At 33.9% G+C, this 25607-nt stretch overlaps 3 protein-coding genes and 1 long non-coding RNA gene across 8 annotated transcripts; 2 read left to right on the top strand and 2 right to left on the bottom strand.

The window, feature by feature from the left end:
- Positions 1-4278: 4278 nt before the first annotated feature.
- On the bottom strand, positions 4279-12907 carry LOC110814074 (spindle assembly abnormal protein). Of its 4 annotated transcripts, none has more exons than XM_022041403.2 (5): positions 12749-12907; positions 12597-12674; positions 8354-8814; positions 5365-5670; positions 4279-5262 (listed from the first exon to the last, which is right to left on the bottom strand). In XM_022041403.2, the coding sequence occupies exons 2-5, from the start codon at positions 12650-12652 to the stop codon at positions 4526-4528; spliced, it is 1560 nt and encodes a 519-aa protein (XP_021897095.1). In that variant the 5' UTR covers positions 12653-12674; positions 12749-12907; the 3' UTR covers positions 4279-4525. The 4 variants fall into 4 exon arrangements, with proteins under 4 accessions (XP_021897095.1, XP_021897096.1, XP_021897093.1 ...); XM_022041404.2 differs by having other exon boundaries at positions 5365-5667; XM_022041401.2 differs by having other exon boundaries at positions 4279-5670.
- LOC148266612 (uncharacterized) lies at positions 5953-8347 on the bottom strand. Its single transcript, XR_015817589.1, has 2 exons — positions 6466-8347; positions 5953-6376 (listed from the first exon to the last, which is right to left on the bottom strand). It is a non-coding gene; the product is annotated as an uncharacterized LOC148266612 (long non-coding RNA).
- A 2334-nt stretch (positions 12908-15241) lies between the features above and the next one.
- On the top strand, positions 15242-18440 carry LOC110814088 (Lactoylglutathione lyase / glyoxalase I family protein). Of its 2 annotated transcripts, XM_022041431.2 has the most exons (4): positions 15251-15483; positions 15603-15833; positions 17923-17998; positions 18116-18440. In XM_022041431.2, the coding sequence occupies exons 1-4, from the start codon at positions 15400-15402 to the stop codon at positions 18151-18153; spliced, it is 429 nt and encodes a 142-aa protein (XP_021897123.1). In that variant the 5' UTR covers positions 15251-15399; the 3' UTR covers positions 18154-18440. The 2 variants fall into 2 exon arrangements, with proteins under 2 accessions (XP_088071268.1, XP_021897123.1); XM_088215142.1 differs by lacking the exon at positions 17923-17998 and having other exon boundaries at positions 15242-15483.
- A 409-nt stretch (positions 18441-18849) lies between these two features.
- On the top strand, positions 18850-20299 carry LOC148266611 (late embryogenesis abundant protein D-34-like). Its single transcript, XM_022041430.2, has 4 exons — positions 18850-18960; positions 19075-19398; positions 19486-19788; positions 19868-20299. The coding sequence occupies exons 2-4, from the start codon at positions 19075-19077 to the stop codon at positions 20027-20029; spliced, it is 789 nt and encodes a 262-aa protein (XP_021897122.1). The 5' UTR covers positions 18850-18960; the 3' UTR covers positions 20030-20299.
- The last annotated feature ends 5308 nt before the right edge of the window (positions 20300-25607 follow it).

Here is a 25607-nt window from a genome sequence, read left to right as displayed (position 1 = left end):
TAATAAGCACAAAGAATATTATGTATAATCTTTTTCTTTAATATTTTTCTTATTTTAGAGTGGATTAGTAATATCTTATTTTAATATGTATTAATAATAAAAATATTATACTTAATTATTATAGTTACTTCTTAAAAAAAATCGTATGTCTATTATAAAACAATAATTCTCTCTCTTCTTCCAATATCACTGACATAATAGACTCAATAGATTGGATAGTTGTAGATATCTTGAGTCTTGGATAGATACACTATATTTTGAGTTTTAAGACAATCTAATTTATGCAATTATGTTATGACATTATTGATTTGGATATCTAAATTTTGTGTACCTTTAAAATTATTTTCTTTTTTATTTAGAAATAAAAATTCAAAAAACTTTCATTATAAAATATATAAATTTTTAAAATATATTATATATCTCACATTGTCTTATAGAGGATCTAAACCATTTGTTATGATACATAGTAATGTTTGGAGTTCATATAGAATCAATAATATCATTGGTAATATATGATTTCTATCACTTGTAGATGCTCATACAAGAATAGCTGACTATTCTTCATGAAAAAAAAAAACGAAAGTTAGTCATATATTCAGAAAATCAATAATATGGTTCAAACTCAATTTGAAATAAAAATATAAGTGTTGAAGACAAACAACGCAAATAAATACTTTAAAAAATAAATGGGTATGTATTTTAAAAATGAGGAAATTGTTCATTAAAGTTCATGTACTGATACCTCTCAACAAAATGGGATAGTCGAAAATAAGAATAGATATATCTTGAAAGTTATCTGGTCTCTCATGTTTATAACTCAAGTTCTAAAGAGAAATTGTTCTAACTAAAACTATCTTATTAATAAAATAAGAGCAATAAGTGTTATGTCGTGATGCGAAACACGAATTTATGTAGTCATTCTTAGCAAAGTAAAGCAATTGACGAAGTATGTGTTTTTGTCTTAGTAACAGTGAACAAAGTATCACACAATGAAGTTAACTAAAATTGGATTGATAGTGTTTTTGTTGAAGGGTCATTGCAAATTCAATGTAATATGTGTTTTGAAATAATTTCACATTGGAATTAATTTTTCATTTTCACTTCTCATGATGGCAGGGGATGTACATATATGGCTGAAATTTGGCGGAATAAGTGTTGTATCGTGATGTAAGACACAAATTTATGTGGTCATTCGTAGCGAAGTAAAGCCAATGGTGAAGTATGTGGTTTTTCCTTGATAAAATTGAAAAAGGCATCGTACAATGAAGTTAATTAAAATTGAATTGATAGTGTCTTAGTTAAAGGGTTATTGCGAATTTAATTTATTATGTGTATTAAAATAATTCCAAGTTGGAATTAGTTTTCCATTTTCACAACTCATCATTGAAGGAGGTATATGTTTGTGATTGAAATTTAGAGGAAGAAGTGTTATGCCGTGATGCGAGACACGAATTTATGCAATTATTCTTGGCAAAGTAAAGCCATTGGTGAAGCATGTATTTTTTTTCTTTTAAAAAAGCATCATATAATGAAGTTAATTAAAATTGGATTGATGGTGTCTTTGTTAAAAAGTTATTGCGAATTCAATATAATATGTGTATTAAAATAATTTCATGTTGGAATTAGCTTTCCATTTTCACCACTCATCATGGAAGAGGGTGTACGTAGATGGCCAAAATTTAGTAGAAGAAGTGTTATGTCATGATGCGAGTCATGAATTTATGTAGTCGCTCCTGGTGAAGTAAAACCATTGGCAGAGTATGTGTTTTTTTCTTAGTAACAATGAAAAAATTATCATATAATGAAGTTAATTAAAAATTGGATTGGTGTCTTTGTGAAAAGGTTATTACAAATTTAATTTGATATGTATATTGAAATAATTTCATGTTGGAATCAGTTTTCCATTTTCACCGTTCATCATGAAAGGGTTGTATATGTGTGATTGAAATTCGGCAAAATAAATGTTGTACCGTGATAAGAGACACGAATTTAAATAGTCATTCTTAACAATGTATGTGAATTTTGTTCCGTCTTTTATTGTGGTAAAAACGACATCGTATGATGTGATAAATTAATTAAAACGAAAGAAAAATTTAGGAAATGCACGAATAAAACTTATGTATCTCTACATGCTTATCTCTTCCTCTAAATTGTTGAAATAAATACATATGCGTAGGTGATGCCCTTATATTTTTGCTGACATGTGTATATATATAACAATAATGGATTATCAAACCTTTATATTAATCTTTAAGAAGTTCACACATAAATATCGAGGGTTTCAATAGTTGTGACCACACTGTATCTCTATGAACGAGACATAACCATTATGAATGTATCTGCAGGAGAAAGAGTTTAAGAGTAGTAGGTTTTCCTTTCCTTTTTCTGGGTAATAATTTGGGGAACTTTTTGGTTTTAGTACACAGTGTAGAAGTTGGGAATCCTTTTACTACAAATAAGGTAAAAGAAATGCTGAAATGGTTGCGAAGATATGGCTTTATACGTTAATATACCCAATAGCGAATATTAACGAAACGAAAGAATTTTGTCTTTTAAAAAAAAAAAACAGAGAGAAGTTAAAAAAATAATAGAGTGAAAATTTTCGATATTTTTGTACAATACGTAAGTCTTTTTATTAGTTTATCTTAAGAATTTTATCGGATAAATAAAATTTACTTCACTATCGACTTTCAGTTTATTCTAAAGTATTTTAAAATTATATAATACATAATAAATTTTAAAAATTCAATTCTTCCTATACAAATCACATTGAGCAAATATTCTCATATACTTATAAACCAAATATATAGAAGTATAACTTAGAAAAAGAATTAGTGAAAAAGTCATTTGAGAGATATAGAGATATGAGAGTCTAAAATTAATAATTTTATAGAATCCAACATTATATAAGCATTCAAAATTTATAATTCTATTGAATCATACAATCTTAATGTTTGTACTGTATAGATTATTACAATTATATTTATATATATATATATATATATGTTTGGTGGAAGTTGACCATATAAATAAAATAATTCAATTTTGGTTTTTATAAAAATTTTATAATTATGTAGGTTATGGTTATATAGGTTGGTAACTAGAAGTCGGCTAAAAGAATTATAAATAAAAAATAAAAAAATCCTTTCTTCTTTATTTTACTTTGGCCAACATATTTAAATGTTATGATAATTAGTTTAGTTTTAGAGACTTATCTTCATTTTTGGACACCCATCTCCTTTTCACACTCCTCTTCTTTTTCTTCTTACTACTTCAACGTTGATATGATTTGAAAAAATTAAAAAAAAAAAAAAAATATTTATTAAAACAGCAATTGCTATTTCATAATAATTATAATATCATTTCTTTCTTTTGTAAATGAGAATCAATTATTAAAATACGGAATATAGTATTTTATAATATTTTTTTAAAAAAATACTAAAAAATACTGTGTTATGTAATATATTTTTATACAATAAATATATAGAAATACAATTTTTTTTATGTTAAAAAGTCTCTCTGAGAACACTACCTTTTATTAGTGTGCTTGAAAGATGTTTTTTATAGGAAGGGAACAATACAAGTACGTGATAGACATTAATGGTCATACTATGATGGAGTCAAAATGGTATAGATGCCTTGCAAGGTTCTTTTAGGAAGTTAATTACAATTATAAGGCTCTTTAAAAAGAATAGAACTGGTAAGGGTCCCCCCGCCAAATGACATGACATGGACTCCACCACCACATCATTTCTTTTAGTTAACCACAAGTGCATCTATATCCAAAGCATAAATGCGTTAAGACTTTGGGACTGTCTACAGATAAAGAAGAACATGTTTACAATGACGCTGAAAGCCCCTTGTAATCTGTGGATGTTGTTCAGGCACAGACCTTCTTGTTTTGGCCAAGTGATTCCAATCACAATGAGTCTATCCATATAAAACTGTTCTTGAGGATGTTGGTGCTAGTTACCAAAATGTATCGATACAGTTACTATTAGGTGCTTTTCTGAATGTATGCTTTTTTTAAGAAAGACCTTTTTGCACCATGGTGATCAAATTAGAAAGGGCTTCTGATTTTCCAAAACTTTCTTTTGGCCCAGAATCCCATTTCCTGTTTTTAACTTTACTGATGGTTTTTTTTTTCCCCCTTAAAAACAACTATTTAGAGTCTTAATATATAAATACAAACAACATCCATCATGATGCTCGTCTGTGAAGAATAAGTCTTCCAAACATATGGCACATAAGATAAAGCATACACGCAGCAACCTGCAGTTTTGGAAGATCCTGCTTTAAGAACTTAACTGAAGGTCCCATCATGAATCCATCGTCTGAAGTTAAAGAACTAGTAGTAAAACGTATCCCAGACCCCGTTAAAAGTTAAAACAAAATGAAAGTATTATCTCAAACCTGGCAGGGGTGGTGAGAGCACAGGCATTACAAGTACTCAAAGTAAAACATCCACTAATTCAGGAGAAAGACTGCAAAAGAGGTTATTTAGATGTTTCAGAACCTACTCTACTTAAAAATGAAACCCTTTCAATGGGGAGAATTTGGCATGAATTTCTGCTTCCCTCTTCAATGCATTCTCCTTTTTCCTTTCCCATTCTGACTTCTTGAAGTTGGCACCCTGAATTTCCTGCACCACCCTTGGAATTGACCCAGCAACCATTTTCTGAGCATAGTTCAGGTCAAGTTTTTCCTTGTTCTTGCTATTAATCAAACGGGTCAGTTCCGCACGGCGTGATTGAAGCTGGGCAATCTGCTCATCAATTTCTTGTATAGTTGAGGAATTTTTGTCCACATCTATCTGGATTTGGGTAATTTTATCTTTCAATTCATTGTACTCACTCTTGAGGGAAGCAACCTTGGACTTGTTCACTTCAAGGGCTGAAAAAAAGCTGTCCGCCTGGTCTATCACTTCTTTGTTCTCTAGATAAACTTCTCTGAATGTTGGAATTTCTTCAACCAGCTTTAACATCACAAGTTGTTCAGCACTAAGGGTGGGATCCCTCCGAAGTTTAGTCACAAGATTTGTGAGGATGCTAACATCATTGGAGAACACCAATTGACTAAATTCCATATGAAGGAGGGATGAAAGTTTGACTCGTGCTCCAGCAATTTCATGTTCTTTGATAGGAGAGCTATTGGCTGAAGGAAGACATAACGGCACTTCTGAAGGCTGAGTTAGAAGATCATCCAGAGAACTTAGATAGTTATCGAATTCCTCTGGGATTATTTCAACAGGCGAATGGCAGGCTGCAATCACACCATTGAGAGGAGAAATGTAAATATGGGGAATAGAGACTTGATCATCGTCAAAACCAGATGTACTTTTCATATCCTTGGTTGGTGATTCACCTGTTGCTTCATCATTGAAGGAATTCAAGTCAACTGCACCACCTGTACGTCCGACAGCAGATCTAGAAGATCTGCGTGGCTTTTGTTTAGATGGAGTTGCCGTGGTTGTTGGTTTTTCTTTCCTTTTCTTCTGCGTGCTACCACGTTTTTCACCTGTTTTCTTCTCAACAGGAGGGGCTTCCTTTGGCTTTTCCCTTCTAGGCCTCAAGGAACTGCGATGAGTCTGTTCTTTCCCATCGTTCTGGACTTCACCTTTCACTTTAACTTCTTGTGTTTCTCCTTCTGGAGGAAGAGAAGCAACTTCTGCTAAAAAGAAAGAACCACTTCAGTGAAACAGTAATAAATTATCAAGAAAAGAGTACTAGGGAAATACGCAGCAATAAAGCAAGCAGAGAAGATGGTAAGGAAATATTACTTCATTTTGTCTATCTTAAGTTACTAAAAAGCCTGATTATCACCAATAAACAATTGGCAGGAAAGAAGGTTCCACGTGATCAGAAAGATACTTCCAGTTGAATCCACTTAACAAAAACTGAAGAAACAAAAAGCAGAGTCTTTTTTCCTTTTTTATTTTTTTTGGGTTGGGGGGGGGGGGGGGGGGGAGTTACAAGATCAAAAATTTCACTCAAAAGACATTCAGGTGAATATATGATATAGGCAAATGCTAATAATGCAATCACTGGAAAAAGTCTGTCACTCTCAATGGACCCCTTCATTCTGGATAATTAACCACCAGATATGACAAAACTCTTATAATCATGGAGACCATATTAATAAGAAAACGAAAACTAACATTAAAATATTTAATAAGAAATCAGAAAAAATTCTCAGTTCCATCATGGAAAGAAAGCTGTAGAACAAATATTCAATCACCATGATACTTCAGAATAGATATTTCAGTAACCAGTTAATTTTTGTTCTGTGGTGACTTTGTTACAGCTTTGATTGACCAATGACCAAGATACCAAATATGATATTCTTAAACAGCACAAAAAAGCACCAAGGCATGTCACTGCAATACAACATATGATAAAAGTTAATAGTGAGGACAGATGTTAACGACATCCTATAGAAAATACGAAATAAAACCATCCATCTTACCGATGATAGAAACCCTTTCTTAATGGATTCAAGAATCCTATATTTGAAAAAAGCACATAAATGAAGAATCAACAATTAAACTCTGACATTACTTTTTCTCCAGAGATGACTCTTTGCCTTTAAATCATGACTTAACACTGCTAAGGATTCAGAAGAGGAATATCAATTATTGGGAAGTGGAACAGATGACTCCCCTTCAGGCCACCCTAGCAACCTGCAAGGTGAACCCAGATAGCGAGGATCAGCTGGTGGAGACGCTTATCAAGTATAGCAGATTCTTTGTTAAGTCTTATCACCACTCCTTTGCCCAGAACCAGTTGTTGGACTACTCCTGCTCAATTGGAAAAGAAAAGCCTCTCATGTGAACTGTTTTTTGCTTGGGAAGTTGCTTGCAGCCGTTTACGATCTATGAAAATTTGGCCTCTATTCTTGTCAACAGGTGCCCCCTTTGTTTGAGTGACAGTGAATTCCTTATCTATCTCCCTCGCTGGTCCCTAAAAGAAGGTTACTGGATTCAGCCATCGGTTTAGTCAGGCTCAACTGGGTGGTTGGTGCCAGTAGCGGCTGAGCTGTGGTACAGCATCCAACTGGAGAAAGCTAAGATATTATTCCTCTAGTAGGAAAGAAAACAGAACTTTTTGGGTATTTGCTATCCTTCTGGTAAGCTTAGAGATCTTTGGTTCCAAACCTTACATATTTGGCTCAAAGACCATCCCATCTATCATAGAAAAGATCTCGGAGGCCTCAACACTTTGACAAAGTCACTTTTGCAATTATCGACTGTTATGGAACTGCCTATAATACCTCCTTTTTCTTCAACTACTATTACATTGTGTTTGGTTTATTTCCTATTCATTTCTTAGTCAAGTCTATGTTCTAATTCTCTTTGAGTCTTACTAGTTATAGTTAGAAACATAATTTGTTCTGTTTGAAGTAACACCGTCCATCTTAAATACCTTAATGGTGGGAATTCAATCCCATATTGGAAAGTAGGAATTATATTCTCACCGTTAAAAACTTTAAAAAATAAATAAAAAATAAAGACAAGCTGGCAATAATTCAAACACTGAAAATTATATTCTCATCCTCCACATGAGAACTAGAATTAGGAATTGATTATGAATTGACTGGAAAGCAACCCAAATGCAACCTTGGAAGGAACAAAAGAACATTTACTGACAGTTACTTGGTAAGAAGAAAAAATAATCTAGAACAGAAACTTGAAATTGACTATTTTTGGGGCATAGTAAGTTCAAAAGAAACCCAAAAACCATCATTGATCCACCATACAACATCTGGATCTTTTGCAAACTATACATGCATCCTTATAGCTATTTTCACATCAATAACAGACCAGTGAAGCGAAATATGGCAGAGCACAAAGAAATTGACCATAAATATCTGGAGAACTCCAGAGAAATGCATTAGCAACAAGAAGGGAAACTCCATACAAATTCTAAAGTAGGAGAATGTTTGAATATCTGTAGAAAATTTTGTGAAGATCCAATACGTTGTGTTTGTGCCCATACAGGTTAAAGTTTGTAATGATGTATGTATTCACATTCCACTAAGAGTTGCCATCCCACATAAAAGATTTTTTCCCTTCAACACCATCACAAGGAGCACACAGCTCAGGCACATTACTAAAGAAACCTAAACTGGAGCCACGACTCGAACCCCAGCCCTTGTAAAGAAAGCAGAGATATAGAACCATCCAATTCAAAGAAGGTTTGTCATGGAATGAAGCTCTGAATTCCACTTAGGAATGGCTACACCTCAACATCTTTTCTGCTTATAGAAGATTTCACATCTCAATAAAGAAATTCAATTTCATCACTATGTTATCAAAATAAATTGAAAAGGAGAAAATACTGATGATTTAGCTAACCTTTGGTGACAGGCTGCAACAATGCTGGGACCTTCCAACTGAAAGATTCAAAGAAGGCATCAATATCTGCAATTGGGAATTCTGTTTGAATATATCGAAGAAGTGATGGTTTGCTAGCAAATTGTCTTGGATAATTGGCCTTTTGAAGACCTTTTGGAAGAATAAGAAATCTATCCTGAAAGAAGCCACTAGAGCTGATCCTCTTTCCTACCCTCCAACTCCATATATCCCCCGGGTTTGGCCAATCCACAGGAGCATATGGCAAGCCATCTCCACCAGAACCCGGTGGGACCGGTGGAAGATCATTATTATCATTTGTCGTAGGCGAAAGATTATCAATTTCGTTCTTTTTGCCAGAAGAAAAAACATTATTTTCATTGTGATAATCAGCCACCCAGAATTCCTCTTTCTGCTGAGAGTCCTCTCTCTGCTGATTAGCAGCTGGGGCTTGCTCACTATAGCTACAATCATGAAGATTAAGTTAGCAGATAAGGAAAAATAAAGGCCTATATTATCTCAAAACAAGAAAATCAACAATATCAACGACGACAATAACAATAATAATAATAACTTTCACAAATAAGCATAATAATCGACAAGGACATGACAAGCCAACTATTTGAAAAGACAAAATTATACCTATTTTACTGATTCATGGTGTATGTTAGACCATTTAAACACTGATCATTTTGCTATTTGTTTGTTTTCAGATGGCACTAGATGGGTCCGTACCCCATTCAGATTCGAAGATAAGTGGTTGCAGGCTGATGGTTTTCAGGATAGGGTCAATAAATGGTGGTGTGCCACCAATCCGGAACGCAACAAAAGTTTCAGATCGGTGCAGAGATTGAAGCATGCTAAATCAGAAATCAAAAGACGGAGCAAGGAGGAAGAGGCCAGATATGAGATGTAGTTGAAGCCACTTTATGACAAGATTGAGGAGCTAGATAAGAAGAAGGGGGTTGGGCTATATGCAGGGGAGGATATGGTTAGAAGGGAATCACTAAAATTTGAAGTGGCCACCAGACTTCAGATGGAGGAGATTGCCTGGAAGCAGAAATCAAGGACTAGATGGGTTAAGAAAGGGGATAGGAATATGAAGTTTTTTTCACTGTATGGCTAATCACCACCGGAGAATTAATTAAAGGTAAAGAGCAGCTTAGAGAAGCGGCAAAGATATATTTTGGTAAATTATACAACGAGGAAATGAGCAAGAGAGCAAAATTGGATGGCTTGTCTTTTACGCCCTTGGACAATCCTAGCAGGGAAGAGCTGGAGAAGCTATTTACAGAGAAGGAGATATATGCGAGTTTGATGATGTGTAAAAGGGACAAGGTTCTTGGACCAGACAGATTTAAGATGGATTTTTATAGGAATTTTGGCCTATCATGAAGACAGATATTATTGATGTGTTCCATGATTTCTATGATATAGGAAAATTTGTAAGAACACTCAATACTTCTTTCTTGGTGCTTATCCCTAAGAGCAGTGGCGCCAACAATATCAGGGACTTTAGACCAATCAGTTGATTATATGAGAGATTGATTATATGTTGGTGCCTAAATAAGGTACTCTAACTTAGTTATTTGGTAGACCATTCATGTGATTTGTACCAATATTGAGATACTGATATAATTACTGAGATCTGAGATCTCCAATTTTGCCTCTTAATAAAATTTCTCGAAATATTGTTTCAAACTCTCTTGTAGGACAAGCCCTTATTTCCATCTGTAACTCATCAAGCTCGAGTGAGTCTATTCCTCAGCAAAGGGGTCTTTCAACTCAGTCCCTCTCAAACTGATCCCTCAAGGGGAAAGAGAAATCATCCCAAAAAGGATGCTATTAAATTAAACAAGGGAAAAAAACTAAAGAATGTTTGTTTGGCTCATGTTTGATCACAACGAAAAAATTAGTCATAGTCAACATGGTCAAGAAATTGTTTCTGTAATGGTAGTTAGCTAGATTGTGCAAAGCTTAGAATTATAATTCTTGAATTCAAATTGCTCTTGACCTCTATTTGAAGCAATTTCTCTACAAGAAGGGTACTGGCTGATTCTACTCCCAATAACTCGATGATTCTAGAAAATGCTGCTAAAACCCTGGTTGTCACCTCTCTATATCATCAGACAAACCTAACTGGAACCATAGAAAGCGTCTAAACACTAAACATTCTCTTCAGCTACATGAGGTTCATGGCCAACAGTCCAACTCCTCAACAACTCTAACATCCTAGATCCTTCGAAGTATCTAAGCATAAGAATAGGCTCCATGAAAATCTCATCTTCACTACCTTCAACAATCAAACCAATCAAAAGAAGTTCTTCAAACTTGAGAAGTTTAGCGACTTCTTGCATGCTTAAATCTAAAGGAATTGTTATCACAGCTATCAACCTCCTAAATCTCTTCAATCTCACACCACTAACTAGAACTTTCCTTTTTCTTCTAGTGCCCATAGCCTCAACCACAATAAGAATGAATACTTGCCCATTAACCTTAGGCTGAGAACGCAACATATGCTTTTAAACTCAATTCATTAATGGCAGTGCCTCCTAATGTTGCTGGAAATTTTGCTTTAAAGCACTGAATAATCTAATTGGCTATTAAAGAAACCATCTTCGATGTTGAACATGGGTGGTTACCCCTTTGTTTTGGTACTTGTTAATATAGACATAACACTTTTTATCTCAAAAAAAAAAAAAAAGAAACCATCTTCGATATCCCTATAGCATGATGATCATTATGTTAAGAACTTCACTACCCAGAATGAAAAAGAGGTTAGTAAAAGGTCACCCTGCCTAAGCCTCTAGAGACCATAAAGAAAAATGAAGGTCAGTCATTCACTAAAATTGGAAAAAAAAAATTGCAACCCTAATCCACCTAAACAACCCCAATCTATTTTGGACTGCTAAAAAATGTGCTTCAAGCGTTAGATGCTTAAGTAACTTTGAAGCACCTAGATGCTAATATATATATATATATATATATATATATGCAATAGCTTGTTTAATAAAACGCTTTCTATAAAAAGAGAAAGAAGAAGAAGAAGAAAACTATTGTAGTTTTGAGAGGAAAAAAACAATAATTAATAAATGGGGATAAATAAGTAACAGAAAAAATTACGAAAATAATCAGTCTAAGGCCCTCTTTGGCTTGGCTTTTGCATTTCAATGCACTTTTGCAATCAAACAAGTAAAATTCAAAGTGCTTTTGGTAAAAACGAAAATTGAAATCTGCTTTTAACAAACACAAAAAATACAATGTATACCTTTTAAAAAATGGTCTTGACTTTTACTAAAAATTTACACTTGAAATCCCAAAACCATTTTCATCAAACACACAACTTTTGCTTCTTTAGATAACACTTTTTTGTAGTTATCTCTACCAAATGTCAAACAGCTTTTGAGTAAAAACAATTTTAGTGAACAACTATTTTACAAACGTACAGCATAAGTTATAGTCGCCCTAAAGGTCTAATACATTAATTAAAAGTCAGTGATGAAATTTTTTTTCTTTGCTTAAGCTCCTAAGTATGTTACTAGACAGATGGATTTGCACAAGGTGCTTAAAGCTATTTATCGCACCCACCAAGAAGCCAACACTGGTTGACTGGATTGAACATATAGAGGAGGAATATTTCAAAAAAAAACATATAGAGGCGGAAAAATAGAATTCCAATCATGTTATGGTACATGAAGAGAAGAGTTATCTCCACAATGAATGCACAAAGTTAGGGATTTATTTTAGTTGGGAATCCCCAGAAAGTTGGGGACATGAAAAAGAGTGTTTTTTTTTTCACTGATCTCAAAAGAGGGGGCGGAATCAAATGGATTAAGTAAGAATTAGAACAATAAAACAAAATTAAAATTTCCTAAAGAATAAAATAAAATTAGCATAATAATCGCAATCCATCCAACCTTATATCTACAGTATTCTTATTTCTATTCTCTGGAACAAAAATTTTAAACTAACTTAGCACGCACTCCTTCCTCAAGAAATAACCACCCCGTCTCATAAAAACAAAATCAGGACCTCCATTTTCTCTACAAGAAAATTTCAGTTATAGGAGTTGAAATTTGAATACAGGTATGATCCACCCAGAAAGTTTTCCCTTCTTGATCAAACTACCTCACATCATCTATATGCAGTCTCATATTAGCGTAACCTAGTTGAAGAAAATGAGAAAAATTGAAGAACATAAAGACGTGAAACCAAAATTCAGAGTGAGTAGAGCCAGAAATTGTACCCAGGAGGACTCGGCTCTCGAGGCGATTCAAAGGTTGGGAAGAAAGGGAATGACATGGCGATAACAAAACCCTAGCACCTGAGAAAGGGGAAATGGAAGAAATTAAGAAAAATCACAACCAAAAGAAGCTTGTACACCGGGAGTGAACTTACTTTTGAGTCAGCAAGCGAAAAGCAGATTGATTGTGAGAGGAAATGCAGCAGATCTAAAGCAGAACTGCTGTGGAGTAAGCTCAGAAATCTTCGAAGTACTTTAAACAGCATCTACTGAGTACTTAGTGTAGAGATTTAGGGGGCGACAAATTGACAAACTTGCCCTTGCTCCTGCTGTCTCCACCGCTTACATGGGTCGACTTCTTTCTTCCCAGTCTGCGGTTTCCCCCAACCACGCTCCTTTCTTGGCGCGTGCATCACTAAAGATTGCAATTACTTTGATTTTTCTGTCATTTTTGTTTCCCACTTAAATTTTGGTATTCTAACAGGTCGGTCAAGTCAAATATAAGGACAATTTACTCACACAGACATATAAATACATGTGTTTATAAAAAAATTACAAAATAAAATATAAAGAATTTACAAAATACTATGAATGAAATTTAATTTTTCAGTAGAAATGACCATTGTATTAAAACATTTTAGTTATAAAATAATATGTATGTACTAAAATACCAACAAGTAACATTGGTTAATTGTTAAACCTTTTTTTTTTTTTTTTTGCTATACAGATAATGAAAAAAAATCAAGAAACAACTACTTATTCTTCATTAACTGATATAACGTTGTATTGTAATGATCTAAATAAACCAATAGTTAGAGGTGCTTTGGCGGATCAAGTAAACATAATATTTTTTTAATTAACTTGATAAGGTCATACATGTTAAATTATCAATACAAATATTATCTTCCATTTGATTACGAGAGATTTGAATCTTCTCGTCCCTACAAAAATACTCTTTCAAACTAGCATTAATTTTAAATATAAAGTAAGTTAGGTTTCTAAGCCAATTCAATAACTATCAAATATAAAAAGAACCTACGTCGATAACAAGTTTTCTGATATCATTATTTTAAGTCAGCTTAAGTCTCTCAAAAATATTTATTAATTTAATTGTGTGGGGATCAAAAATTTTAAGTTTGTAGTAAAACTTAATTATTTACTGTCCATGGCTATTGTTGATAAAAAAAAAAAAAAAAAACTCCCTCCATAGCTTATTACAGATTACCACATATCGATCCCTCAACATTCAGTTTGTACCACCCATCAAGAAGAACATTTATTAATTTAGTCGTGTGGGGATCAACAGTATTAAACTTGTATTGAAACTTAGTTACTTACTATCCATAGTTATTCTTGATAAAACTCTACCTCCATAGCTTGTTGCAAATTAGCACATATCGATCCATCAACATTCAGTTTGTACCATATCAAGAAGAACCTTCTAACCAACCTATGGGAATCAAGAAATTTTATCTTGGAAAATATACGTCCTAAGGACCATACAAGCTTTTTGGAATTCTAGAGTCAATCTAGATGATGTTAGGTCCACTAGGGTAAAGTTTATCACCTTCAAATATGGTTTTATTTGCATCTTCTAGAGGAGCAAAATTCTTGCAAAAAAACATCGGCTTCCAACAAATAATACTATGAGAGTTCATATTGATCTTAATATTCCAATCCAATCACTTGTCAAAAGAAGAAGAAAAAATATATTAACAAAACGATTATCAATAAGTTCATGTTATACTTATTTCCTTAGTGGACAATCATGAATATCATATAATCCATCTTTCGTGTCGACTTGGCAATGCTGACAATTGTCATCGTTGGCCATATATCTCATTTTTCTCTCTAAATTTATAAGAAGACAATCAAAAGTCATAATTCACGTGAATTGTTTTACCCTCTTTTAAGGATTGAAAGAATCCAAAATATAGAAAGCACTAGTCATTATTAATACAAGTGGTGGTGGAAATAAATTTATATGTCAAGTGAAATAAAAAGACCGCATCCATTGAATGTGGCAAAGAAAAAAATCATATCCAGTATATAGAAAAATGTAAGTGTATATACATATGTGTTTATATGTATGTATTTACCATAGTAACAATTGATGTATGCAGAAAGAAATCAACCTCATAAACGTTAAGATAAAGTGTGGAGGATGCAATTAGATTATGTATTTCAAACAAGAGGTATTCATTCCACCAAAAAAGTAACTCAGAAATTCATAAGTTATGATGATAAAATTATCTAAATAGTTATCTTTATATTCAAAGTTAAATTAGATGCACGTAAAAATTATAAAAATTATTGTGTATATATTTTTTTACTTATTTATAATAATATTATATAATTTTTTTAAATATTTTGGTTTTAACTGTATACACATGAGCAACTTTTGATTACTAACCATATTTTTTAAAAAAAAAATGTTATAATTTAACTTAATTCCTAGTCGTCAATTAGAAGACTAAATTTTAAAATCCTTGTCCCAATATCTTTCCTTAACTGTTATATTATTTTTTAATAAAAATTTATACATTAATTAATTAAAGTCAAATATATAATTTTTCTGAAAAATATTTGCTAATCAAATGTAACTCTAATAATTATCATTCCAAAACGCCGCCTTTTCGCGAACACGATTCAACTTCTAACTAAACGGGGTCGTTTTCACCAAAATAACCGCAAATCGGCAGGTGGAAGATGCTCGCGGCCAGTGTGATAAAACGGCCAAGGAATCCGAAAGGTTGAGTAATGGTGTAGGAAAAGGAACCAGAGACGAGAGAGGAAAGTGATAAAGATGGCGTTGGCGAGAGGAGCGACCCTCAACCATATGTCCAGAGAATCCTCTGATATAAGGCGTCTTTCTAATTTTTACAAAGAGGTCCGTAATCCTAAAACCAGAGCTCTCAATTTTTCCGACTATAGATGTTTTCTCTTCTTTCTCCTTTTCTTTTTCGTGGTTTGGTGATGTAGGTCCGGTTGACTGAAATCTATAACTAGGTATTTGGTTTCGAGGAGATAGAGAGCCCGAGTTTCAAGGAGTTTAAGGTGATTTGGCTGAACCTCCCTGGAGCATTCACGATGCACCTCATTGAGCGAAGTCTCCTTACGAAGCTTCCAGAAAGTCCCTATAGCGCCACTTCTCCTGTTCTTGACCCAAGCCATCTCCCAAGAGGCCATCATATCTGTTTCTCTGTCTCCAATTTCGATTCCTTCGTTCAATCTCTCAAGGTACCCATGTTTTTGCCACCCTCGTTTCGGGGTTTATTTTTTCGGCATAAATTCTCTTTTGTTTTTTATGTCATCGTGGTGATTGTTTCACGCTCCTGTGATTTTCCTGATTACGTTCATTCTTGATTAGGCCTGACCAAATTCAGGGGGTATCGCTAATTTAGGATTGTGTCACAGTTTGTGAGGGTCGTTAATGTCGAAATGTGGCATTCACTGAAAACACTTCGTCTTTTGTTGTTAATCTATGAGAAAGCATAATATATTGCTAGTGTGCCGTATTGGATTAAGCTTGACGCCAATTGAAGGGAATCGTCATGTATCCGTAGAAACTGTATCAACAGATCTCCCTTGTCAAAACTTCAAACTGTGCCTATATTGTGTCGAACAGGCACTGATATATAAGTCTTGCAGATTTCCTTTTTACACCAACTGACATGAAATAATCTGGGGAGTTGATGATATCTAGAAGAGATGGTTTTTGAAGTTAGGATAAACTTTCAGAGTTGTGATATCTGTTTACTGGGGTTGTAGTATAGTGTCTTGGGGGCACCATTATCTCCATCAAATTCCCAAATAATTCAGTAACTTAAGATTGTGCAGGAACTTATTTTTTACATACTGAGCAATTACTATATAAAGTTACTAAATTATTATGAAATATTAGAAAATTGCTATAAAAATGTCTTAGTAGCATCATAAATACATCAAGTTACTGAATTATTATGAAATGTTAGAAAATTAATATGAACGTATCATGTTCCAGATGCGTCATTGATTTGGTCTACACATTACATCAGTACCATCATACACGAAATTTATTGAGTTCTCATCATTTCTCTTCATCTTTTTCTTGCCTTTCTCGTGATGTTGCTTGAAGCTTCTTAAGTTCTTTGATCAGGGCATATGACCCTTCTCCCTGCAGTAGTGAAACTCCACATTGATCGCCTCCCTTAATTGAAATTTTTCACGAGGACCACCTCTTGATTGTGAGCAACTCTGCCCCTTGTTGTAAGTTCTCCACAAGTAACACGTGCTCCTTATCAATATCTTTCCTTTCTCATATTTTCTGTCTCTCTTAGTTGAGTAACAACATCATCAAGCTTTAATTTTATTCTCCCAATATTTTACCAGTTTTTAACCATTAACAAAATAACTGACTGCAAAAAAATTAATGTGCTTTAAGAGGGTACCTCCTTCCTCCATCTTCAGTGTGTAGGAGTTTTCATCTTCATGCCTAACGAGTTAGGTAGGGATTTTGAATCATAAACTTGTTCAATAATGCCTTCGATGTTGTCTCCTCCACTGTATTTATTTTCCAGAAAAAGTTAGAGCCAAATTGTAACTGCCTCCCACTGCATAGATAGCCAGGCATCAACCCTAATCATTTCAGGATTTTTGTATTCCAATTCCTTTTCAAGATTTTTTAGACAAGCAGTATCTTATTGTGCGCTGCCGCATGATAAATTAATTTGTCTGTTATACTTTCTCCAATTCGCCATCACATCACCACAAACGATGACAGGAAAGGTGGTTGGTGGCGGCGGCAATGACCATTAATGTTCATCTTCCTTTTTTGTGCGTAGTTTTCCATTCAAATTGCAGTCATAACAAATCTGATGGAAGTTGTTGGGAATGTTTTCACTCCACAAATAATAAAATAAAGAACAGAGCAAAAACACACAAAAGAAACATGGCTCAGTCCGCATGACCAACCTCCACAAAAATATCCACTATATTCCAATCATCACAAATACAATGAGAATGATAAATTCCTCACAAAACTCTCACCATCTCTCGAACTTGATATACTTTCTGAAAACCTAGATTGCAAAGGATAATAAAAGACCATTTTTATAGAAAATCTCAATGCTTCCCACACTCTTCACCTCTCCTTTTCTAGCCCTTCCCTACACTCTGCCTTCTACGCACACACACTCCTTTTATAGGAGAAAGGAAAGGGAGAAAAAGTTAGTAGGGATGGAGAATGCATGGATCCATGAAGTGGGGTAGGTGGAAAATCAACACACCACCTAAGTTAAACGTCAACATTCTTTTCTCTAAGGAGACTTCAACCAAGTATGTTTTGCAGGAGAAGGGAATAGAAACTTTCCAGAAGTCTCTTCCTGATGGGAAGGTCAAACAAGTGTTCTTCTTTGACCCAGATGGTAAGGTTCGGTACTTAGCTAATTTTGTTGATTAATTCCTACAGAAGATACTGAATACTAGTTCAAGTTTTTGGCACTCAGTCATGCCTTCATAATCATATACATGGAAATGTGCAGGTAACGGTTTGGAGGTTGCTAGTAATGAAGCTTCCTAAAGGGCTGCTGCTCATGAGAGCGTCAATGAGCGTGGAGTAGAAATAGAGTGTTAGAATATGTAAATAGAAATCTCTGGAAAATGCATAACTACATTTTCTTATATTATGTGGTTGTTAGCTATATACACAGTGATATTGGGTGTGTGTTTTTTTCTTTTCTTTATTAACTTCCTCCTCAGAAACATGGTTTGATATTGTAGCATGACCAGAATGAGGTGCTGGATCTTACTGTTGTGCCTAGGAGGAAAACATGATTTCATGAAAACTTGAACTGTTTGTGTGGTTGATTGTTGAGAGTTGCATATTTATTTTAGAGCCCTAGGAAGGAAGAAAAAAGTATTACTTTGCCAGATTGAGGGACATGACTAATGACCGGGGGCCTTCTTTAACATAAGAGTGAGGGAAATTAAGAAAAATAATAGAACCAATTTTTTTTTTTTTTTTAAAGTTTACATAACAGAAGTAAAAATCGGAAAAAACAAAGAAACAAGAGAAGAGAAATAAAAAGATTAAACAAAATTATAAAGAGTAAAAGTCGAAAAAGAAACTAACGACAATGTAAGAAAAAAAATTCTCATAATTTACTAAAAACATCTAATGTAGAAATATTTTCGGCAAAAATATATATACCTCTCCTTATAATTAATACATCTGATGCATACGAGGTAAAAGACAGGATTGTCCACACGTGTTGAAACGTTGCTGGCACGTGTCGCCTAAACTTCCCTGCCAGCAGTCACCTCTCATGACAGCCCACTTAATTCACCTATTGCCGTCTGTAATCTAGTTCTGTACCACGTGTTCTAAGTAAGCCCACGCGTCTATCAGTTCATTTCTCCAATAAACTAGAAATTCACCGCTAAATCCTTTTCAAATAGTCGAGTCTGACTCTGTTCATTGTCGTTTCATATATCATCAAAGATGAGCCAAGAACAACCTAGTAGGCCTCTCAGGGACGAAGAACCTGTCCGATACGGCGATGTTTTCCCCGTCTCTGGGGATCTTGCATCCAGGCCAGTGGCCCCTGAAGATGCTGCCATGATGCAGTCTGCTGAAACCAGGGTGCTTGGACAGACCCAGAGGGGCGGACCAGCTTCTGTCATGCAGGCTGCAGCCACCCAGAATGAGCGAGCTGGTTTTGTCGGTCACAGGGATACCAGTGATATTGCCGGAGACCGAGGTGTCACCGTCAGACGGACTGAAGTTCCCGGTGCCCGCATCACCACCGAGTCAGTTGGCGGACAGGTTTGTCTATGTCCTTCCTTCTCTCCTTCTCTTCTTTACGTCATATTAACTTATAGGATTGAATAAAAAATATAAAATTTTGTGTAGGTTGTTGGTCAGTACGTGGAGCCAACGCCAGTTGGAACAGTGGTCGGCGGGACAGTGGCGGTGGATGCTGCGGAGCAGGCTGCAATAACCATAGGAGAAGCACTGGAAGCAACGGCACAAACAGCCGGTAATAAACCTGTCGATCAAGGCGATGCCTCTGCAATTCAAGCAGCAGAAGTTAGAGCAACGGGCAGCAATGTCATTATCCCAGGCGGTCTTGCCTCTTCTGCTCATTCTGCTGCAGCTTATAATGCCACAGTGGACCGCGATGTAGACAAGATTAAGCTCGGCGATCTTCTAACGGTAACTATCACAGTTATCTATTTCATTCTTCTGGCTAATTTTACGAACTAAGGTTTGATATATTCATTCCGTGTTTCAGGGTGCTACGGGGAAACTACCGGCTGATAAAGTGGTGACGAGGCAGGATGCGGAAGGGGTGGCCAGTGCAGAATTAAGGAATAATCCGAATATGGAAACGCAACCAGGTGGAGTTGCAGCGTCTATGGCTGCTGCTGCTAGACTCAACGAGGCCACCATGTGATATATCGTATAGAGCTACTTAGTGTATATCAGTCAGTTTCAAAGGGGGATGGAATGGAATAACGGTAGCATGATATGATGTGAATGTTCTTGTAGCGTACTAGAGACTGCGTGTTTGTTTTTTCTATGGAGCTCGGTGGTATAGTGTTGAATCATGTAAAACTTTTAGCTGCTGATGATCATCACAAATTTTGGTTTGCTTTTAATTTTATCTCCTGTAAGCAGTTGGACAATTTTATATGCAAGTGAGAAGATTGCTGGTGGTTGAGTATCTGGATTTGAGTGGGAATAAGTTTATGTAATATGCTTGCTGAAGAAGGTGCTGTGTGATTCGGTAACATGCTTACTGAAATATAAGTGCTGTGTAAGTCGGTTCAGATATTGTAAGTTGGCAGTTTAGGTTTTCTTTTTCTTTTTTTTCTTTTTTTTTTTTTTTTTCTGATGCCATGCATAAGGAGTCTTGTCGTACTTGAACTTTCGTCTGATTTAACCAAATACTCGTTGTTACATTGTGGCATCATGCATAAAGAATGTCGCTGTACTTTTTCTTTTATCCGATAGTCATATTTTGACAATATCCAATTTTTATTCGATTTAAGTAGTAATTATGATAAATACAAAGTGTAATAATGGATTTGATTAATTATAGGTATTGTTTAAGCTGTATTAGTGATAATAAGAGTAATAAGCTATTGAAAGAAGTAATTTAATAAAAGATGAAGAGAAGCGATGTGGGATATTAGAAAATAAAGATGTACTGTTATTTTTATTATTGTTATTATGGTTTTTGTAGTATTATTATTGTTATTATTATTATTATAAGGATAAGAAAAAGAATTGAGGGGGAAAATTAAAAAAAAAAAAACGGTGAGGAAGTTAAAGTGAGAAGAATTTAACTTTTTATAAGTAATGTTATTTGAATTGTGTTGTTGATGTTATTGTTATTATTATTGTAGATAGAAAGAAAAAATAAAGAACAGAGGAAGAACAAAGGGGAAAGATTGAAAGTCAAGTTAATTGAAAAAAAAATATAATGAATGGTGGAAGAATGAAGGGAAGAGGGCATGGTCTGCCTGCCTATTCTTGGCTCAGCCTTCTAATTATCATATTTAGAGTGGTGGTATTTTGATTTTGTAACACATTGTCGCTACTATTTCTTGCGTTCTTGCTTGTATTTCTTGCAGGCAAACAGGTGTCTGCTTCATCCAGACACTGTAGCGAAGAGCTCTCTCACGGTTCTCTCACTTCTGCGCCCTCCACGTCGCCAAACACCACCTGCGCAATTCAACTGTTATCCTTTGCTTGCAGTGATTATTTTTTACATGAACCATTAGTTTTGGATAACCTGGTGAATGTCATTTTCTTTTCAGACCATATTTAGATCAAAATTTTTACCAAACCATCGCAAACCCGAACCTAAACCTTAGGAATTTGGCCACAACAAATTTGGATCTTCAAATGTCAACAATTTGTACTATCTTCATAAATCATTGAATTCTATTATAGTTCTTATTCCGAAACTACTTACCGACAACGACTATTACACATAGACAATTTTTATGAAATGGACATTGAGTGTACACGATAAAATAAAATTTATAGATGGAACCCTAACACAACCTATGGATCCAGCGGATCCATTGAGAACGCATTGGAAACAATGTGATCATAGTGATTGTTTCGATATAGAATGCATTTTCACTTGACATTAAGACAAACATATTTTATGCTCATATAACACATCAATTATAGCGTGAACTAGAATAAAGACATGTTAAACAAAATACAACCAGAGTGCATCAAATTAAGCCGTCTATATTTGTACTCACACAAAACCAAAAGCCAGTAAGGGTTGATTTTTCAAAACTCAAATTTATAGTTGATGAACTTATAAATTATGAACTCATTCCCAAAAGTACATGTGGGTTCTTAAACCCATTATTAGGTACAAGGAGAGGGATTACACAATGAGGTTTGAAGGGACTTAACGAGTTATATAGCAACTTGACATCCCAAATCTTAGCAATGAGGCTTCTTCATAGTTTGAATAAAGCATTTTTTATCATCCAATAAGATGAGAAAATAAGAGAAATTTCTTTGAATTATGTGACTAATTGGCTCATAGCTTTTAGTATAAAAGAGGTCAACAAACCACGAAAAAAATCAGCTCGAACAAGGAGAAATGTTATTATACTTATTGCAAAAATACTAAACACTCTTTGGAAAGATGCTTTAGGGCCAACCCAAATATACTTGTTTGCACAAATTGCAACCTACTAGGATATACGACTGAAATATGCTATAAAGATAAAAACAAATCAAAGGAACAAAGGTTCCAACATAAGATCAGACAACCCACCATCAATCAAGTATGTTCTATTAATGCACAAACTGAACTCAAGGGAGAAAGAACACAATTTGTTAACAAAGGATCGACTTCATCAACTTATGGCTTTCTGTTAAACAATTACATTTGGATTGCCACGTGTTCTTTTGGACTGCTATATGTTCTCATCTGGATTGCTACGTGTCCTCTATGTTTTTTAAATTGCATCAGTTATTCAAATATTGTGTTCCTAGTCCTTAGGAAGTTGTTTAGGATTGCAGCTTAGTTCTCAAGAATGTTTTCATATAGTTTGAATTCTTTAATGATTTGCTTTTTAGTTTCTAGGAGTTTGTTATTTTTCAGTAGATCAAGTGCAGAATCGTGGCTAAATTTCAGGACCATGATATTAGTGGTTAGTTATGTTTTGATCTGTAAATTATAATTCAAATTGCATGAATAAAACAACTGACGTTTGCATCAGTACTTTTTTCTTTTTCTCTATTCTTCACTTTACTGCTTTTATTTCTTCAAGCAAATATTGTTTTCTGGTTTTTTATTCAAATTAAACAACACTTTCATTCAACAAAGTTAAGGTACTGTTAATATGGTAAAAGCAACTTTAGAGCAACCTCAGTATCAAAAACTCACTATATTCTCTGATATGTTTTCTTCTTTTAGTTATTGCACAATGAGTAGAAATAAAAACAAAAATACACCTTGGATAATTGATACTGCAGCCTTAGATCACATTGTACACATACCACAATTATATACTGAGATAACATCAAATGTTGGATCTAAAGTTGTATTACCAAATAGAAAAAGTGTAAATGTACCTCATGTAGGAGTAATAAAATTAAGTGATAAGCTTGTATTAAACAATGTGTTGTGTGTGTTTTCATTTAAATTTAATTTAATATATGCAAAAATGCTAACACAATATATTAGATGTTGCCTAATTTTTTTACGATGACATTGTATCGTCCAAGACCTTTTGACGTAAAAGACACTTTGGAATATATGAGATTAAGGATGGATTATCCCAACTTAGACAACCCAAGGATTTAGAAAACACATCAATAAATCTTTGCAAGAATGATACTCTAAGGTTCTAACAAAGAGGAAAGACAACTCTACTTTTGATTTTGATATGTTAATAAGTAAAGACTTTAAGTTATGTTATGTATGCTCGTTTGAAACAATGCATAGACTTTCATTTTGTGATAGCAGTAATAAAGTATAACAATATTTTGATTTAATGTATTTTGATATTTTAGAACTTTATTATGAAATTTCTTATGATCAATCTATATATTTTTTAACAATTGTTGATTATTTTACTAAATGTATTTGGGTATATATGATGAAAGTAAGAGCTAAAATAGGTTTGCACTTACAACATTTTTACACTTTTATTGAGACTCATTTTGACAGAAAAAGTAAGAATGATTAGAATTGATAATAGAAGAGAATTTAAAATAAAAATATAATATGATGAGAAGGGAATCATGCATAAAAAAAATTATGTAAAAACTCCATAACAGAATAGAAGAGTCGAAAGAAAGCATCAGCAAATACTTAATACTACAAGGGCATTAAAATTCCAAAGTGGAATGGACATTAGGTATTGAAGTGATTTTGTTTTTATTGTTGCATATTTAATTAACAAAACATCAATTTTAGTGTTAGGTAGTAGGACACCTTTTGAGGTTCTATATGGAAAGAAACTAAATTATAGTCATCTAAAAGTATTTAGGTGTTTGACTTTCACCTCTACTTTATTAAGTGGGAGATGAAAATTCAATGCAAGAGCGAGAAAATGTGTGTTTATAGGATATCCTTTTAGTACAAAGGGATACAACTTGGTAGGTAAAGAAATCAATGAGGTCATTATTTCTATAATGTAATATTTCATAAAAAAAATATTTTCTCACAAGGAAAAGAAGTGTATAAAGGATTTTTAAATTGTACATGAGTATAAGAATATATTAATAGACGAACTGAAATCAAACATCTTTGTGCAAGACAACACCAGAGACTAAGTGATGGGTCAAGATATTTTAGATATGGAAGTTAGGAATCCCATAGATAAAAGAGATCCAACAATTAAGAAAGAATTGATAGGGAAAAAGAAAGAAGAGAATACCATAAAAATAATGATGAAATTCCAAAGAGAAAACCAATAAGGACAAAGAGGGCACTAGAGTACTTAAGGACTATATATGTGATCAGATTCAATGAGACAATGACTGCATAGAGCAGCCTAATCCAGAAGTTCGCAATGGTGGTGTCGTTCTCCTATCAAGTATAGTTGCATATAATAGACTTATAGGGGGACACAAAATGTACATACTTGTTGCACCATCACATAATAAATCAAGTTGATATGAGGAGGCTAGCAAAGACTCAAATTGGAGAAATGTAATGAAAAACAAACTTCAAGCTCTTAAAATAAACAATACCTGAAAAATAGTTGATTTACTGGCAAGGAAGAGAGCAATCAAATGCAAATAGGTCTATAAAGTAAAATTTAAAGCAGATGGAACCATTGAAAGACATAAAGCTAGACTTGTTGCTATGGATTTCACCTAAAGAAAAAGTGTAGGCTATCATAAGATATTCTCACCTATGACCAAAATTGTTTTTGTAAAAATATTATTGGCTCTAGTTGTGATCAAAGGATGACATTTTCAACAATTAGATGTCAAAAATACTTTTTTACATGGAGATTTAAATGAGGAAGTGTTTATAGAATTTCCTCTTGGGCATCCTAAAAGGAGAGAAGGGAAAGTATGTAGATTGCACAAAGCTTATATGGGATTAAATAAGCATCCAGATAGTTGTATGCCAAATGTTTTGAGTTTATTACTCAACAAGAATTTAAGCAGTCCAAGGCTTATAATAGTTTGCTCGCAAAGACCAATGGTAAGAGTTTTACAATACTACTTGTATATGTTGATGATATCATTGTGGTAGGTAATAATAAATCTGTAATTAAAAAACTAAAGATAACACTTGATAATAAATTAAAATTAAGGATTTAAGAAATTTAAAGTATTTTCTTGGCATTAAAGTTGCTAGATCAAATAAATGAGTTTATGTATGCAATAGGAAATATGTCTTAGACCTTTTGAAAGATGCAGGGGTTTTAGGAAGCAAAACCTCATTATTTCCTCTAAATTAGAATATTAAGATTTCGAAGGATAAATGAGAGTCAATACTAGATCTAATGATGTACTAGAGGTTGATTGAA

Source organism: Carica papaya, chromosome 3 (genome assembly GCF_054855325.1).
Source record: "Carica papaya isolate Zhongbai chromosome 3, ASM5485532v1, whole genome shotgun sequence".
Taxonomy (NCBI): domain Eukaryota; kingdom Viridiplantae; phylum Streptophyta; class Magnoliopsida; order Brassicales; family Caricaceae; genus Carica; species Carica papaya.
Note: the sequence above shows the minus strand (reverse complement) of the source record. Positions and strands in the feature narration are given on the sequence as shown.